The sequence below is a fragment of the Stylophora pistillata genome, chromosome 5 (assembly GCF_964205215.1).
Source record: "Stylophora pistillata chromosome 5, jaStyPist1.2, whole genome shotgun sequence".
In the NCBI taxonomy this organism is placed as follows: Eukaryota; Metazoa; Cnidaria; class Anthozoa; order Scleractinia; family Pocilloporidae; genus Stylophora; species Stylophora pistillata.
Genome location: NC_142523.1, coordinates 37,204,522 through 37,221,894, shown reverse-complemented (window position 1 = coordinate 37,221,894; position 17,373 = coordinate 37,204,522). Strand labels below are relative to the sequence as shown.

Here is a 17,373-nt window from a genome sequence, read left to right as displayed (position 1 = left end):
TTTTTCCTCTTGAAGTGAAAATATCTAATACCGAAATCAGTTTGGAAAGTAAAAAAATTAAAACCAATGGCTATTATGCAGACCTACGTCAAGGGGAAAAGTACCTAATACCGTAATCAGTTAGGGAAGTGAAAGAATTAACACTCATGGTTATTGTGCAGATTTAGGCTGTCAAATTAATTTCTTCTTATGTTTATTTCTATCCTAAATATTGACCCACAGAAAGTTATTCACTCCGTCTTAAATCTTCGAAAAGTTCACTCGCTTTGCAGTGTGTTTCTCATTGTTTAATTGACGCCTAAGCTTACACACATTCTGAGTTTGCACTAATTACTTGTACCTGTTGATTTGTCATCATCCACATCTGACTCCTTCATGAATCCAAATTGACCTTGAAATGGCAAAGAAGAATACTACACTTTAAGCAAACAAAACTTTGAGCCGTAGCGATTCAGTTGTGTGTGTTTGATTAATTTCCAAATGTCTTAGAGAAGAGCGATTTATTTGCTGTTTTATTGTTCTAACCTGATAAAAGCTCCTCATTTAAATCCACCTTCTCTTGGTTTGCTGAGTCCTTCCCTTTCAAAGTATCTAAAATGAATAAAAAATCAAACACATTGAGTTGTGCTTTGGAAATCTCCTTTGAACGATGATAATAAATTTCAAGACAGAAATCTGCCTACTCTGCAAAGTTCTCAAGCATTAGATCCCTGTATTAGATGCAGCTGCCTGTTAATTCATTTCAAACCAAAGTTCAAATAATAAACCAGATTAATGATTACAATATACCTCTTTACTATTTACAGCTTATCTATGTACCTGTGGGGCTGCCGATCTCTAAGTCTTCTTTTTTTCCAGATACCGATGAAACTTGAGTTTTCTCCGACTCTAAAAAAAATGGGCTTGAATGATCGTCATCAACATTATCATATTTTTGTGATTATTCATGTTTTCATTATCAATAGATTCTGTTTACCGTTCCCCTAATCGTTTGGGTCATGTAACAATTAATTCTACGAAGTCCTTAAGAAATACTTTCCTACTATGAATATGTTGTATTATTAATGATCCAAGTCGGTCCTACTTACCTGTAACTGACGAAGAAGCTGTAAAATCCACTCCTTTATCACTTACGGTACCTTCACTTTTAGCTGTTCCTGAAATTTCGATGAAAAGATGCACCTTATCTAAGTTGATTTTAAATATGGAGCTTTTTAAACAAATTCGCGTAGATTTAGGCTTACACGCATTAGTAGTTTTAGAATTATCTCTAGCTTGTACCTTTTAGTTTGCCTCCATCATCATATGATTCCTTCTTGGATGTAGAATAATCTAGAAATAATCAAGGAAACGAAATCAATTAGAACAAAGAACTGAAAGTATTGAATTCTTTGGTGAAGATGCAATGTTTGGGCTGTGAAGAAAGACTGACCCACTGATACTCACTAAATCCGTTATGATCATGACTTCCTACATCCGTTTTTCAATCCGTGGAAAGTCCAAATTTGTCACGTAACATTTGTTCCAAGTAACCCTTTCTGTTCTTTTAGGTCCATTTGTACAAATTTTGGAAGGGGTAAGCTATGTGCTCCTTTTGTTTCAAGTTATTAAGGCCTAGAGTCGCTGAAATTATTACTCACGATAGAAAGGGTGAGAAAAAACACAAAATTTTCTAATATAACAGGACCTGAAAAGCTTCGCTCGTAGTTGGGAAACATTGAGTTCTTTCCATTTTAAGTTATTTTGCTTTGGTTTAGAACAGAAACTTCGCCGAGCGTCACTTCTTTGTGTATTATGTCGTGCAGATTTAAGCTTACAATGATTACTTTATCAATGATTTCTTTTCAATGACTTTTTGTACCTTTTGGTTCGCTTCCATCATCATTTGATTCCTTCTTGGAGGCAAAATGATCTTAAAACAGCAAATAACATAAATTCACTTTGAGCAAGGAACACTGACAGTGTTCAGTTTGTCAGTGTTGGTTTGTTTTTATAGCGCTCGTTGTACTCAGTGGCTATAAATTTAGAATACAATCATCTTTTTTGCGTTTTTTTTTCTCTCGCCAGAGGAAGGTCCATCATCTAAATCCAGTTTTTCTTGGATTGCTGTAACTTTATCCTGCAACGTACCTAAAAGATAGAATTGGGTTGTGCTTTGGAAATTACCCGAAATTGATGAAGGATAATAAATTGCTAAAAGATAACTACCCGAATTTGCATAAAACTTTGCACCTAATATGCCATATCAAGAATAATTAGGGATTTTTTTTTTGCCTAAGGTTTTCGTAATGTTGCTTTTAATTGCTCTCCAAGTGAAAAAAGAGAATAAAAATAAATCCGGTCGACTAAACTCCACTAGGCTCAATACTTTAAAGGCTCTGATTTCACCTCACTTCCTCGCTTACCTGCTAAGGGAGCATCCTTCATGTTCAGTTTTTTCTCAACAGAAGTAGCTTCACTTTTCTCTATAATAAAAAAAAACAACGAAATAATTTTCACTCTTTTCTGAGTTATCAACTCGTCAAAGAGGCAGTTCATGGACTGAACTTGTAATAGCGTGATTGATAAGTGGTGACTTAGATTGTCGAGAAACCAAGAATATTTGCTTTTCTTATTATAGTTGACAAACTTCCAGGTCTAGTTGTCTTATCATTGATAATTCTACAAAAAATGTAAAGAAGCGTTATGTTTCTTTTTCTAAAATACCAATAAACATTAAATATTAATTAGTACATTGCACGCAGCACCCTTGAGCAAGATGAAGCGGATCCCGTGGCTACCCGAGCGGTCCAAGATGGGCCCAGCTTGCCCGCCCAGGATTTTCGGCATCGATCCCGCGCATGAAGAAAAATTGAATTAGAACTATGGAAACGCAAAAAGCTGCTTAAGAAAATCCAAACAAAGAAAACAGAAACGACTCTCGTAAGTTTGTTAAATACAAACACAGTTGGCTTTCTTTCCCGACTCTCAAAGTAAACAGGTCACTCTTAATTCTTATTTGGGCGAAATTTTTTTGCAATAGCATAAATCCTTTATCAACCGAGCTTGTTCGGTCAAGATCGCTTAATAATAGCATGGTGTTTTTTTGTTTTCTTTTTTTCGCATTTTTATGGACCTCGAATTCGTCACGGTCCATAAAAATGCAAAAACAGAACTTGGTCACGATCCAGCCATCTTGACCTCACGCTTGGTTAATAATGCATATATAATAATAACACTCCTACTCGAGAGAAACTCACGACTTCTGTTTTCTTCATCTCCTAATATATTCAAGGTTTTTCCCCAGACGTAAAAATATCTAAGACCGAAATCAGTTTGAAAAGTGAAAAAATTAAAACACATGTTTAAGGTTGTAAAATATTTTCTTCCCTATCTCTATCTTAAATATTGACTAACAGAAAGTTATTCAATCGATTTTCAATCTTTGAAAGCTCACTTGCCTTGTAACTTGTTTACCAGTGTTTAATTGACGCCTAGGCTCACGCATATTATAAGTTTGCACTATTTACTCCTACCTGTTGATTTGCCGTCACCGTCATCTGACTCCTTGAATTCAAATTGACCTTGAAATGGTAATGAAGAATATTTCACCGTATGCAAAGAAAACTTAGAGCCTTAATTAATCAGTTTTTTGCGTTTATTTTTATTTGCGTGTATTTTCAAAGGTCTTTTTGTAGTCACAAACTTCAGAAGTGAAATTCATTTGCTGTTTCATTTCTCTCACCTGATGAAAGCCCGTCGTCCAAATCCGCCTTCTCTTGATTTGCTGAATCCTTCCCTTCCAAGGTGTCTAGAAATCAATAAGGAATCAGACATATTGGGCTGTTCTTTAGAAAGTTCCTTTCAACAATGAAGGATAACGAATTTCTAGAAAGTAACCGCCTACTCCGCATACACCAAGAAAAATAATTGCACCTTTTTTCGTCCCTGTTATCTCAGTATTGTTGCTTTTTATTGTTCTCAAGCGTTTCAGTATTTTATTCTGTGCGGCTGTCTGTTAATTCATTTTAAACCAAAATTTCATTAATAAATCAGATTGATGATTGCAATATACTTCTATAATGTTTGAAGTTTAACTCTGTACCTGTGGAGCTGCCACTCTCTAAATCCTCAATTTTTCCAGGAGTTGATGAAATTTGAGTTTTATCCGGCTCTAAAATAAAGAAAAAAGAGGTTTGAATGGTCGTCATCACCGTTTTCATCGTCATCAACAATGTCATGCTCTTGTTACTATTTATGTTTTAATTATCAATAGATTCTGTTTACTGTTCCCACAACAGAGCTAGAGAGAAAAGAGTATGGAAATAAATCCGGCCAATTAAACTCCACCACGCTCGACATTTTAAAGACTTTGATTGCACCTCACTTCCTCGCTTACCTGATAAAGGAGCATCCTTCATGTTCAGTTTTTTCTCAACAGAAGCAGCTTCACTTTTTTCTGTCAATTAATTTACAAAGAAATGATTTTCAATCTTTTTTGATTTATCAACTGATCAAAGGGCAATGCATGGCCAAAATATGTGATAACGCGACTGATGAGTGGTCTCTTTGATTGTCGAGATACCAAGAATATTCGCTTTACTCATGATAGTTGACAAACTTCCGCTTCCAGTTGTCTTATTATTGATAATATAAAAAATCTCAAGAAACTTTATTTCTTTTTCTTACCTGGTGAACTATTGTCAGAAAAGTCCAGGCTTTCTTCAGTTGCTACAGGGGAGGCCTGGTGACCAACTAAAATACCAATACACATAAATAATAATAACAATCTAACTCATGAGAAACTCACGACTTTTTTTTTTCTTCATATCATAATATGTTGAAGGGTTTTCCCCTTGATGTAAAAATATCTAAGACCGAAATTAGTTGGAAAAGTGAAAAAACTACATCGCATGGTTATTGTGCAGATTAAGGTTGTAAAATAGTTCCTTATTTATTTCTATCTTAAATATTGACCCACAAAATTAAAGTCATTCAGTCCGTGTCAAATCTTTCGAAGCTCACTTGCTTTCCCAGTATTTAATTTAGGCTTAGGCTCACACATTTTGTGAGTTTGCACTTATTACTTTTACCTGTTGATTTGCCGTCACCGTCATCTGACTCCTTTAATCCAAATTGACCTTGAAATGGTAAAGAAGAATATTTTACTTTGAGCAAAGAAGACTTTGAACCGTAATAAATCAGTACTAGGTCTTTGCGTTTAATTTATTTTCTTTAGGTCCTTTTGTAGTCACAAACTTCAGAAGTGCAATTCATTTCCTGTTTTATTTCTTTCACCTGATGAAAGCTCATCATCCAAATCCACCTTTTCTTGATCTGCTAAGTCTTTCCCTTTCAAAGTATCTAAAATAAATTAAGAATCAAACATATTGCGCTGTTCTTAGGAAAGTTCCTTTAAACGATGAAGGATAATGAATTTCTAGAAAGTAACCCCCTACTCTGCATACATCAAGAAAAATAACTGCACTTTTTTTCACCCCTGCTATCTCAGTATTGTTGCTTTTTATTGTTCTCAAGCATTTCATTACTGTATCATATGTGGCTGCCTGTTAATTCATTGTAAACTAAGATTTAATTTACAAACCAGATTTTTTATTTTAATACTTCTACACTGTTAACAGTTTAACTCTGTACCTGTGGAACTTCCGATCTCCAAATCCTCCATGGCCAGTTTTCCAGATGCCGGTGAAACTTGAGTTTTCTCCGGGTCTAAAATTAAAAGAAAAGGGTATGAATGATCGTTCTCGTCGTTTTTGATGCTGCAACATCATCATATTTCTGTTACTACTTATGTTTTCATCATCATTAGATTCTGTTTACACTTCCCATAAATGTCTGGGTCATGTCACATGACATAATTGTATGAAATCCTTAAAAGATACTTTCCTACACGAAGATGTTTTATTGTAATCCAAGTCAGGCCTACTTACCTGCAATTGACGAAGAAGCTTTCAAATCCACTCCTTTAGCACTTGAGGTAGCTTCACTTATATCTGCCCCTGAAATTTCGTGGAAAAGATGTATCTTAGGGACCGGTCATTATTTATCGCCTGGGGGGGGTCGGAGTATTTAGGGGGGGATCACATGGTTTTTTGAAGACCTTTAGGGGGGATCAGCCGTAATTGACAAGCATAATGGGGGGGATCAGACCAAAAAAAAAGGAATTTTAGGTCGCGCCAGGACCCCGGGTGATTGCATTTGTAAATACTTTGGTAGGATTTGCCGCTGGGACTCCCCCAACCGTATATTCAAGACCACGTTCAGTTGTATTTTGTATTATATAAACTCTATTCTAGCCCAGACACAAAACCCAAACCCTTTTACAGACCCTCCATTTTGTAAAAAAGAATCACTATCGTAGTCTAACATACACGTTTTTATTCAGGCACGATCTAAATTAGAAAGGTAATCAAGATTTTGAGAATGGAATACTTACAATTGCTCAAAATTGTTTCATAACGTTTCAGTTTGTTTTATAGAGAATCGTAATCTAAAATCATAAACTTTCATTATTTTAATACGCGGCCGAATGAAAAAAACAACTAAAAAAGTGTTTATTTTGGTGAGGCTGTATCTTGTTCCGCTTCCGTGTCAGAATCTTCGGCAGCCCTCTCCACTGGCTCTTGCACAGTCTCCTCGTCAGATTCATCTGAATCCTCGCCCGAACTTGACCCTTTTTCAGCACCATTACTGCTATTCTCTTCGTTCATTCTGGCCACTACCACTTTCAAATTGCGTGCCAGCTCTGTTTCAAACACGCCTCTTTCCAAAAGCCATAGCAGAGGATCCAGGTGGAGACGCTTGACAAATCTCGCAGTGAATCCTGCATTAATACTTGAGACACATTTGTAAGTATTCTTTTCGAGTGAATCGAAAACCTCTTTAGCTACCTCTTTTGAGGTAAGTTTTTCTAGGAGAAGTGCTGCTCGCTGATGCAACCTTTTCTCCTTGATTTTTTTCACTTTTCTCTTGTTTTCTTTTTTTCTTCGGGATTGGCCGTTGTTCCCCATGGGAGATGGGAACTTTCTCTTCAAGCTCATGAGGGTGGTCGTGAGCGCATTGGAGGCTTTCTGCAGCTCTTGGTGTATGGCCTTCACTCGCTCTTGAGCTTCCTGGAAATATTTGAGCTCATCACTTGCAAACGACCTTAAGGTACGCTCTTCTGTATAAAGGTTCTTTCGTCTGTTGTTCATAAATGAGAGCAAATCGGATGCTGAATTGAAGGCCTCATTGACAGTGGTCAAGGAGGACTCACACTTCGCGACATCACCACTGCCCTTACATCCATCCACGCCTGACATGAACTTCGTGATGTTTTGGCACACTCCCCAATTCTCGTTTCTAAGCAAGTTGTTTTCTTTATCGGAAAGGGCTTTTATCTTTGTGTTTAACTGCCAACGCATTTGCTGTTGCTCGAGGAGATACTGTTTGAAACCGGCTTGTTTACTCACGAATGAAGATTCATAAATCTGCGGTACAACATTATTGTAGAATTTCAGCCTTTCTGTGTGTGGGTTGGGAAGAAGATATTTTTCCCACGGCTTCTTTTCTGGTGCTGAGTCGTTCCTCAGGAGTTGTAGTTGCCCGGAGCGTCCAAATGACAAAATCGCCTGCTTGCGCTTCTTGGGAGCACTGGCGGACGTAACACCTACCGATCACATAATAAATGTTTGTTAAGGATTGCGTTACAAATTATGCACCATGTTGCCTTACGTTTTTTGTTCATGGCTGGTTTGAAGCACAAGCCAATTATTTTATAGAGGCCTTCAAAATAATCATCTAAGAAACGATAACTCAATACCTTCACTGCTTGTTCCTCTTTGCTTTGATTCGCCTTGTATCTGAGCGAAGAAACGCCTCAGACGGCGAGTTTGTATCTTCGTTAGTCCAATGTCTCGCTCAAGAGTTTCGTCATCGACGTCCAGGAATTCCCCAACTTTTGCAACACCAATTTGTTTAAAATTGTCTGTGTAATTGCTCAAGTCAGCTTTGTTAAAAGATAGTCAATTTCTTTATCCATTGAAAAGGCTTATAATGAAAGCAAATCAGCGCAATTGAACGAGTTCTGTGCCCACGTTTCGGCTAAATATAGGTTTTATATGTTAATATGTAAAAAATAAAGTTAAAGTTAATAAGTCACAACGATGTTAGTTAATAGTAGGTCACAACAACAAAGCATTATTTTAAAAGCGCGCTGAGAAGATTTCCGACAGTTGGACTTCAGACATTGTAATTGAGCAAGAATGGAAGATATGACAGAAAAGCTTAGCAATCTGGACGATAATGGTGATCAGCGAGAACTGAGCGGCTTTTATCAGATATCGACAAGGACCAGGTAAATAAATGATGGATTTGCAGTCTTTATAAAAATATAAAAGCTAGCAAATGTTGTCTGACGGCGTTTCGATGTTACTAAAATCATCATGAAGGAAAACGCGGCAATTTCTTCGTGATACTGGTCCATTATTTTACGCTCAAACTGGTGAGAAGTAAAACAATAAAATATGCATGCAATACTATAAGTAATCATTAACATTGAAACGTCGAAACGACGCGGACATTAATTCTTTGTATTTAAAGACTGCAAATACTGGTATTTGTGGTCACTATAGTTTAGATAGGGTTATTCCCGGCATCTGAAAGACAACCCTATAATTTGCAGATCAGTGGTAAATAACAGTGTTAAATATTTAACTATGCTTACCATTAATACAATTAAATTAAAACGGAAATGTAGAACGTGACGCAAGCGAAGCGTGCGGAAGAAAAAAAACTGTAGGGGCTCCCTCGTGCGTGCGTCAAATGCAGACTATAAACCAGCAGACTTACTAGAAAATTGACGCGATTTAAATTATCGCAAAGTGAAGGCAAAATACTTTCTAATAAAATAAATAAATGCGAAAGGTGTGTTTTTTAATTTCAAACTGATGAAGAAAATTAACGCGGCGTTATAAAGAAACGGAACTTGTAGAGAAAACAGCTACCAAAATCCAATCGTTAAGATACATTCCTCAAGCCCATAGATCTAGTAAAACCGTGAGTTTCTCGATCTAAGACGAAGTCACCTTTTATAAACTACTTCAGGGAAAAAAGAGAATGGAGATTGTAACATCGCAACAAAGCTGCACCCTAGAGCAAAATAGGGGTGTTATAGAAGAAGAATTATCGAGAGCAATTTCAGAGGAAAAGAAGCACAAGTTTCAAGGTCTGCTCTATGTCTTCGATCAACTATTTCTTCCGGTGCAAGATGCCAATGCTAAGACAAGAATTAGGTCTTCAATCCCCTTTCAAGAAGCATTAGAGTACTTTCTTGCGTTTCAACCTCATCACTCTGGGGCACCGTCAAAATATCAGAGAGTTGCCTTTCGCGAAGCTTTACTTCATGAAAAACATGGTCTCAGGATCAATATCATTCGTATAACCGAGGGTTTTGAGTATGTCGCGCTCCGTCCTGACGAAGTCGATTTAGAGTCATTCCTTTTGGATATTTTTAGTGCTTGTAGTACTAAAAGTGGACATAGTGCTCTTGTTCTCGATAAGGAAACCGTGCAAGGTATCGTTACTACCATGGACTCAGAATGGGATAAAATTTGTCTTAGAGTTATATTGCGATCCATATTCTCTAGAGAAGAAATGACAGCCCTAGGCTTCGATCCTGACAATCTTCCGTCTATGACGGAGAGAGTTAAATTCGTTGTTGAAGAGGTAAAAAATGCTAATGAGGCAGCAGCCGACCTCGTTAGGTTGCGCTTAAATTCCAAGAAGGAAAAGCTGGAGAAGGAGATAAAAGAGAAGGAAAACCTTCTTCAAAAGAAAACAAATATTTGGTCATCCAAAACGTTAGAAGAAATCCAAAGCGAAGTACAAAAACTCAAGGAAAAAGTTGAAGACACGGAGGGGCTTCTTCACAGCCAGCCCACCGAAAGCAATTATCAGAGAAAACGCCAAATGCTCAAGCGCCAAGCTTCAAGCCTTATCGAATGTAATCGACTGAAGAGGCGAAAGTTGTCAAACCAAGGTCCGAAGCCAAAGCTAGATGAGGAAGATGAAGACTTCATTGCAAAGGCAATTGAGGATAAATCATCTTATCATGGTAGACGACATGATACGGTCCTCTATACCGGCCAGAGGGTGAAGAAGAAAAACCTTCTTTCAATTGCCAACTACCGACTAGCTGAACGTGGCAAGAAATTAATTCAATCCGCTACAACAGTATACAACAGGGCGAGACCGAGAAACAAAAGAAGTCTCCAAGCGAAGCGCCATTGTGGCAAAGGCCTATTTTGTTGGAAAAAGCCACCAAAAGGCGAAGAAAACACAAACGAAAACACTCACTACCAACGAGCACACGTAAAAAACATAAAAAGACGATTCTGGGGTGCCAGAAATTCCAGCGCGAGAAAGTTTTGTTTCATGAGAAGCACCGATGACAAGGCTTACCATAGACCAGGTACATCTGAAGGTTTTGACAAAGCCAGAAATCTTAGGATCTTAACATTATCAGATCACACTAAAGCAAGGAAGTTGCCAAAGTACGACTGGCCTGAGAAAATGGTATATGTGACCCCGGGTTCTCACCGTGTTTTCACGAAGTCAAGTGTAATGAATGAAACTGAAGAGAAGCTGATAACTGAGGACGATCGCCACTATGTATTTGTCCGGCCCAAAGCAATAGTGGGATCGTCAGGCACTGTATGGGCCAGTGAAACGGTTCGTTTGCGACATGAGGATCCATCAGCTTTTGAGGTTGACGAACCGACACCTGGCAGTCCACAGTACTCACTGGGATTTCGTAAATGCTGCGCGCGACTACACGATGACCTCTTTCTTTATTATGATATGACAGAGTCAGATGACCTAGACAAATTATCTGGAGAAACAGAAAGTAACTGTAAATTCTTCACTTACGAAAAAGAGAGAGCAGAACATTTGAAATTAAGGATTGACAATTTGTTGCAGTTTTGCGAAGACACAGAAATGTCAGAGCACAATAGGGCTCTGTTTGCTAGTCAGATAATACCAGTCACGAAACGCATTTTAGATGCCATTGATGATCTGTTTAAAGAGGAAGTCGATTCCATGGAAAAAGATGCGAGAAAGGACAGGATTTTAAGGGTAACCAGTTCATGTAAACATGGTCTTGAAGTTCTCGGAGATCTCTGCCTTCCACCTGTAAAGCCACGATGGGCTGACCTTACAGATGCTGGTCCGGGCGTGGGAGTTTCCAACTACGAAGTTAGATTTCGAGACGCCGAGTTAGCAAGGGTTCACAATTCCGATTATAGAGTGCGATGTCATCGTTCGAGGGGCGACAGCGGGCAAGGTGAAGCCGAAAGAACAAACTCGGCAATTTCTGATGCTCTTGTGGATGGCGCAACTCTAGAGTGGGAAAAATATAGGAGATTTGAGGATCTTTCAGAAGAGGAAATCAAACAACTGTCTCTCCAGTCATACGAAGAGTACGAAAAGAAACGGATGGAGAAAAATGCCTGGTATGTCTGTAGTCAGGTAGCCGAGAGAATTGATGATGCCCCTGTCCTTAAAGATTACATCAAGAGCAAAGTAAGCGAGTCCCCTGATGAATTATTCTTTTTCAATTCTGTTTACCTCGACAACTATCGGGGTGCATCAGAACGAAACAAAGAGCAAGCGCCCGGTGCAGCATACTTCCGAAAGATCGAATCGTTTATGGAAGACCACTATATTCGTGGAGAACTTTTTATGGAATTCTGTCGTGATGCCTGTAAAGAGTCAAGAGAAGAAAGTTCCAATCTCTGTTCCTGGTGTTCTAACAATAGATGGGTCGGTCCAGAAACGGAAAGAATTCCGCAACCTGTACCAGATTCAAACAATCCTGGACATTTCATGGATATCTATCAGACGGAATCGACGGGCAGGACACCAGATGATTACCTTCCAAGAAAATGTATTAAAGATCTGTACGAGGAACATTCTGACAGTATCAGAAACGATCAGGATACCATGAAGAGCTTCTGCTCAAAATATAATGTGGAAGAGAAGCACGTCATTGCATATGTTAATCATTTGAAGGATATTGAGATCCGAAAGGACATCAGAACAAGAGCAGCTCAGGAGCGAAGAAGGCAAGAGGCCGAACGAACGTACAAGGACTTTCAATGGGATAACCTCATCGAGGGTGGCAAAGTTCAAAAGTTGCGGGTAAGAGAACTAGACCTGTATCTCAACAAGCATGGTTTGACGACTGTGGGTCGGAAACTTGACAAAGTGAAGGCCATTCGATGTCACTATTACCGACAGAATAAAGAGACTGTGATAACAGAAGAACTGTCGAGTGATGAAGATGACGTGGAATTCGAGGATGAAGAATCCGAAAGTGGAGAGGCAGAGAGCGACGATGACTATGTTTTCGTGGATTTGGATGAACAGCCTGAGATTGGCACTTCCTCGACAATTCAGTTCGTATCTGACGAGCAAATATTTACCGTTGTGGTTCAAGGTCCATGAGACGTAAGTACCACTATTAAAATATCACTTGCATATTCAAAAAGTTATTTGGCGGTGGCTGGGAGAAAAGGGGGGGGGGATCATGAAACTTTCCACTACCGATAAGGGGGGATCTCTAAAAAACCAGATACTCTACGGGGGGATCAGGTAAATGCTTCGATGTGACAACAAAAATACTCCGACCCCCCCCAGGCGATAAATAATGACCGGTCCCTTATCTAAATTGAATGAAATGTGTTCTTGGTTAAGTCTAGTTTAATGCATCTGAATTAATATTACTTTGTTATTATTTATTATGGTCGTAAGTTTAGCTCAGTGCAGTATAAATTTAGTTCAGTACGACTGGTCTAGTTTGTAACAACAAATAAAATAAAAAGATAGGCAGCCTATGATCAAGAACGCATATCAGACATTGAACTTGTTACACCCATCCAAATCGTATCCTACCACGGGTGGCAAAGTTACAGCGAGTGGTGTAGTGTGTAATTAGACCTACAGGATCATGCAAATTCTAGAAGGATGAGTTGCTTAACAGCACAAATACTTTCTGTCCATAGTTAGGGCCAACTCTGTTCTGTTATTATTTCACAAGTCGAGAAAAGTCTGATAAGTATTTAGTAAGTGCTTTTCTCACCAAATGAACCGTTGTTGTCAGGTAAGTCCTGGTTTCCTTCGGTGTCTTCAACTTGCTCCTCTTTGGTAACCCAAAATCAAAGAATGTCATCGGTCATAAGAATTGTAACAAGACTAGAAATGTTTCAATCTGCTGAGAAAAAGCCTGCTGGACAAGTTTTAAAACTGTTAATTTGTTTTTTCGTTTCTATCGTGAAAATGGTTGAATAAAATTCATTATGGTGAATGAAGTCACGAAATCCATCGGGAACTATTCTTTATGATATAGGGTTCATACACATTCAGCTCACATAGGTTACTTGTACCTGGTGATTTGTGACCAGGGACAACAGACTCCTTCTTGAATACAGCTTGACATTTATCCATGCCTAGAGATCCTATGGAAAGTAATTGTTCATTTTGAGAACAGATGTAAAGTAAATACACTCAGTAAACTCGTTGACTACGGTTTGTTTGTTTGCTGTTTCTCTTCTTTTTTATACGATTCTTTATTTAGGTAACTTTCTCTCTTAAAAATGTTACAAACTTAAGAAGAGCAATTTATTTGCTGTTTTGTTTCCTTTACCTGAAGAAAGCTTATCATCCAAATTCAGTTTTCCTTGGATTTCCAAGACTCTGCTATCCAACATACCTAAAAATAACCCAGTTTTAGCGTGACTCTCCTGTAAATGAAATTGTGAATGCGACTGCTTCAACACTCTTAGCTCGAAAATGAAATATGATCCGGAGATCTAAAATGTTGCAGAATTAAATACCGCAAGGAATATTTGGTTATTATTATTGTGATAAGTTTTGTCGTCGGTTTTATTTATTTTTCCTTATACTTTGCTGATATTTTACCTTTCAAAAATCTTTTATTTAGCCTTTTTAATCGCACCCTTCGAGAGAGTGTCAAACGATAATGGTTTATTTATAAGTTTACCATTATTTTTAGTATTATTATTACGGACTCCTCAGGAAATATCTAAATCTGGTTTTCTTTTGTCACGTGCTCTTTACATGGAGCTACAATTTAAATCGATTAGAAATTTGGTGAGCCACTTTAATTATAGAGGACAATACGGATCTCATGGAGTTACTTTGGCTTTAAGTGTAACGGAATGGGGGAGTAGACAAAGTAAATGACAAGACATTGAAAGAACTGCCGTGAAAGGTTACAAGGAAGCCAAAGATATTCTCAGGATTCAAAAAAGAAATTTTAAAAAACTAAAATTGTGACGTCACTCTTCAAAGTTCCATTCTATATATTAGTCAAGGCTTTTCAATGCGGCAATGGCAAGACATTAAAAGAACTGCCGTGAGAGGTTGGTTACAGGGAAGCCAGAAATATTCTCAGGATTCGAAAAAGAAATTTACAATGAAAATTGTGACGTTACTCCTCACGTTGCATCCTATGAGTCAAAGCTTTTTAATGGGCACGTGAGTTTTGCAAACCTATTACTGGTGAACTCCAATCGATAGATTTGTTTCGTTCCATCATTTTTTCTTGAGCAAATGATGTCGAAGTGTAGCTCTCCAGCAGGCGTTAACATGAATTTGGAACTCGGTTGATAGTGAAACTGCAATTGTAGTTACGGTTTAAAACTTTCATGAAGATGAGTAAAGCAGATTAAAGAACAAATGGTAAAGCGAGAGTTTCCGTAGACAAAAAACAACGAAGGAATTCAGCAAGGTGTCAGGGCAGATTTGCACCACTTGCTTTCTATGTGATATACATCGTACGCCGTTTACTCACGTAATAAAGAAAAACTCTACAAATAAAAACAATGCTAAGATACCTTCTGCGTTTTACTTTAATAGCCACTTTTAAAGTATGTAAGCTCGATACAGATAGTATCTAACACGGCCGTTTTTTTTTTTTAACTTTTGATTGTCGTGTGTCTCCCTTAAAAAAATTTGCGAAGATGTCGACACTGTAGCAATCGACCCTTGAAGCGAAAATCTCCCCTGGCACAAACTGGCTCCAAAGGTCAATGAAAAACCACACACGTCTGACTCTAACATCTGAGTGAAACAAGCGGCTATCTCCTCAATTAAGGTATAAAACCTGTCCTTTTCTTTCATTTGTTAGTGGGAATGCTGTCATAGAAATTCGTCGTTATTCTGGTTAAAAATTAAATTAATTTTTCCGTCTTCCCACTATGTGCATGCCATATATAATTAGTTGAAATATAGTTTCTTTTACCTGTGGAACTCTCGCTCTCCAGACCTAGTTCTTCTTTCAATTGCGAAACTTTATCGTCAGCCATAACTAAGAATAAAACAGAACCAGACCGATTTCCTTTGTGTCATAAACAATTGTTTGAGAAACGATTCTGAATGCAAAGGTAAAACAGGAAAACATATTTCAGTCAAAAACAGCTTCAAGAAAATTTGAAATGTATCCTATATTTTTGATGAATTTTAATCTACCAGGGAAATAAAAAAGAAAGATAACAAAACACTGTACATTTTATCGGACCGACTGCGACTGAATATGAAATAGAAATAAACGTTATTAAATTCTCCAGCTTCTGAATGATGAATCTCCGAGTTTCAACAGTTTTCCCACAGTAGCGCTCTTACTTGGGACCGCTTCGATCCCCATGGCGAGTAGAATATAGAAAAAAATCTAAATTAGTCGACTCAATTTGCAGGAATAGTCGTCAATTTGTCGATTTGTGGTCAAATAAATTTAACACACAAGTTTTTTGAATGACGCCAAAAACAATGTACTACAACTGAATTCTTACCTCAATCTCAAAGAAAAATTTCTCGAAAAAATGTTTCCGCGATCAAACTTTCACTAGCTCCTGACTCTAGATGAAAACGTGATTGTCTCCAAAATGAACATGTAACATGTACAGTGTTTTTGTTCAGATAGGAAGTCGTGCGGAAGTTGTATGTAATCTGAAGAAAATAGAGCTGGAAACGGAAACCAGAACTCCACGTTTCATTTTCGTATGTCATAATTTTATTACGATGCTGGGTAATTTTTAGCATTATTATCTAAAGCTTGGCTGAGTCGAAAACTGTCACAAATGACATCATGAGCGCTGCTGCTCTCAAATCATAAATGAAACCATCATCCAATGATACAAGATGATTCAATGAAAAAACTGGTTGGCAGATAATGTTTACTTTTGCTTTTAAGACGTGAAAACACAATTATCCGGAAAGGACTTCAACTCACGCGTTTAACAACGGTTGATCAACACGGGAGAGCTGCGCAGTAGTAGTGTGGTGAATTTTACAGAAGACACTGTTAAATTCGACTCCTCTGCTCCTTTTGCAAGAGCTACCTGTTACCTACTAAATTTCTCTTCATACCCCCCTGTCATCAAAACTCATATTCTCCACAATGTTCTGTATACATTTTCTATGAATGAAAGAGAGAATTTGTGTATTGATCAAGAGCTTCTTTAGTCGGCAATTATTTCCTTAATTCTCGCTTTCAATTTTCTTCTGTAATCGCGTGTCACTACTAAATATAATTACAGATTATATGAAGCCCTTGGCCTCATACTATTTTTGATAGCCATGGTTCGAAAAAAAAATGTATTATTTACGCTGGCCCTCCCACAGAGAAATAAAAAAGTGGGAAGCCGACACCAGCTTCCTCCGAGCAACAAGAAAGCACTAAGCCTCGAAAGAATTCGAAAAGCACCAACGATAGAACTAAAGCGAACAGCAGATCAACTTTGTTTACATTATCACACCTTATGCCCTGGGCATCGAATGCCCCCTTGCATCATAAGACGGCTGCATGTTGACAAGTATTTTGACTTCATAATGACCTCAGTTTCAACATGCGTTTATTGCATTGCGAGAACCACTTTGCATGTGATCAACCCAAGATCACATGCATGCTTTACGATATGTTTCTACTCACTTTACAAACTGAAATACCCTACACATCTTAAAAACGATAGCAGAACTGATAAGTATTGGTGCGGTTGCGGTAATGGTATGGCCAACTGACTTGATGACTTAAACTGGCCACCTTAGATAGTTTCTAAGTTTACGTTTCGGGCGTTACCCTTGTATTCGCTCTGACGAGGGGCTAACGCTAGAAACGTCCGCCATAGAAACTATTTACGGTGGCCAATTTACAAAATCAACTCAGCTGATATAAACAAACTCTCTCCAATGGCGTTTTCAAACGTTCTCGAGAATATATACTACAGCGAAAGCTGTAAACAGATTAAGGAGCCCTTGCTTAAATGTGCTGTAAAGTGTTACTTCTACTCAATATTTATCTAAGTTTCCATTAGA

The 17,373-nt window shown here is 38.0% G+C and overlaps 2 protein-coding genes and 2 long non-coding RNA genes across 4 annotated transcripts; 1 reads left to right on the top strand and 3 right to left on the bottom strand.

Moving 5' to 3' along the window:
• Positions 1 to 5,606: 5,606 nt before the first annotated feature.
• LOC148731805 (uncharacterized) lies at positions 5,607 to 6,369 on the bottom strand. The gene is made up of 3 exons (XR_016001997.1): positions 6,325 to 6,369; positions 5,931 to 6,024; positions 5,607 to 5,709 (listed from the first exon to the last, which is right to left on the bottom strand). It is a non-coding gene; the product is annotated as an uncharacterized LOC148731805 (long non-coding RNA).
• LOC148731804 (uncharacterized) lies at positions 6,359 to 8,464 on the bottom strand. Its single transcript, XM_088761949.1, has 3 exons — positions 8,398 to 8,464; positions 7,802 to 7,987; positions 6,359 to 7,648 (listed from the first exon to the last, which is right to left on the bottom strand). Exons 1-3 carry the CDS (start codon positions 8,462 to 8,464, stop codon positions 6,555 to 6,557), a joined length of 1,347 nt encoding a protein of 448 aa, XP_088618075.1. The 3' UTR covers positions 6,359 to 6,554.
• Positions 8,465 to 10,237: 1,773 nt separating this feature from the next.
• On the top strand, positions 10,238 to 12,698 carry LOC148731803 (uncharacterized). Its single transcript, XM_088762012.1, has one exon. The coding sequence runs from the start codon at positions 10,414 to 10,416 to the stop codon at positions 12,484 to 12,486; it is 2,073 nt and encodes a 690-aa protein (XP_088618138.1). The 5' UTR covers positions 10,238 to 10,413; the 3' UTR covers positions 12,487 to 12,698.
• A 317-nt stretch (positions 12,699 to 13,015) lies between these two features.
• On the bottom strand, positions 13,016 to 15,372 carry LOC148731802 (uncharacterized). Its single transcript, XR_016002060.1, has 3 exons — positions 15,305 to 15,372; positions 13,425 to 13,496; positions 13,016 to 13,180 (listed from the first exon to the last, which is right to left on the bottom strand). It is a non-coding gene; the product is annotated as an uncharacterized LOC148731802 (long non-coding RNA).
• Between the last annotated feature and the right edge of the window lie 2,001 nt (positions 15,373 to 17,373).

Excerpts from the sequence above, each read along its gene's own strand:
- LOC148731803 (XM_088762012.1), top strand. The coding sequence starts at position 10,414 with ATGAGAAGCACCGATGACAAGGCTTACCATAGACCAGGTACATCTGAA.
- LOC148731804 (XM_088761949.1), bottom strand. The coding sequence starts at position 8,464 with ATGGACCAGTATCACGAAGAAATTGCCGCGTTTTCCTTCATGATGATT. Across the intron at positions 7,988-8,397 it reads TTTAGTAACATCGAAACGCC|CTGACTTGAGCAATTACACA; the intron begins GTCAGACAACAT and ends CTTTTAACAAAG. Across the intron at positions 7,649-7,801 it reads AAGAGGAACAAGCAGTGAAG|GTGTTACGTCCGCCAGTGCT; the intron begins GTATTGAGTTAT and ends TGTGATCGGTAG.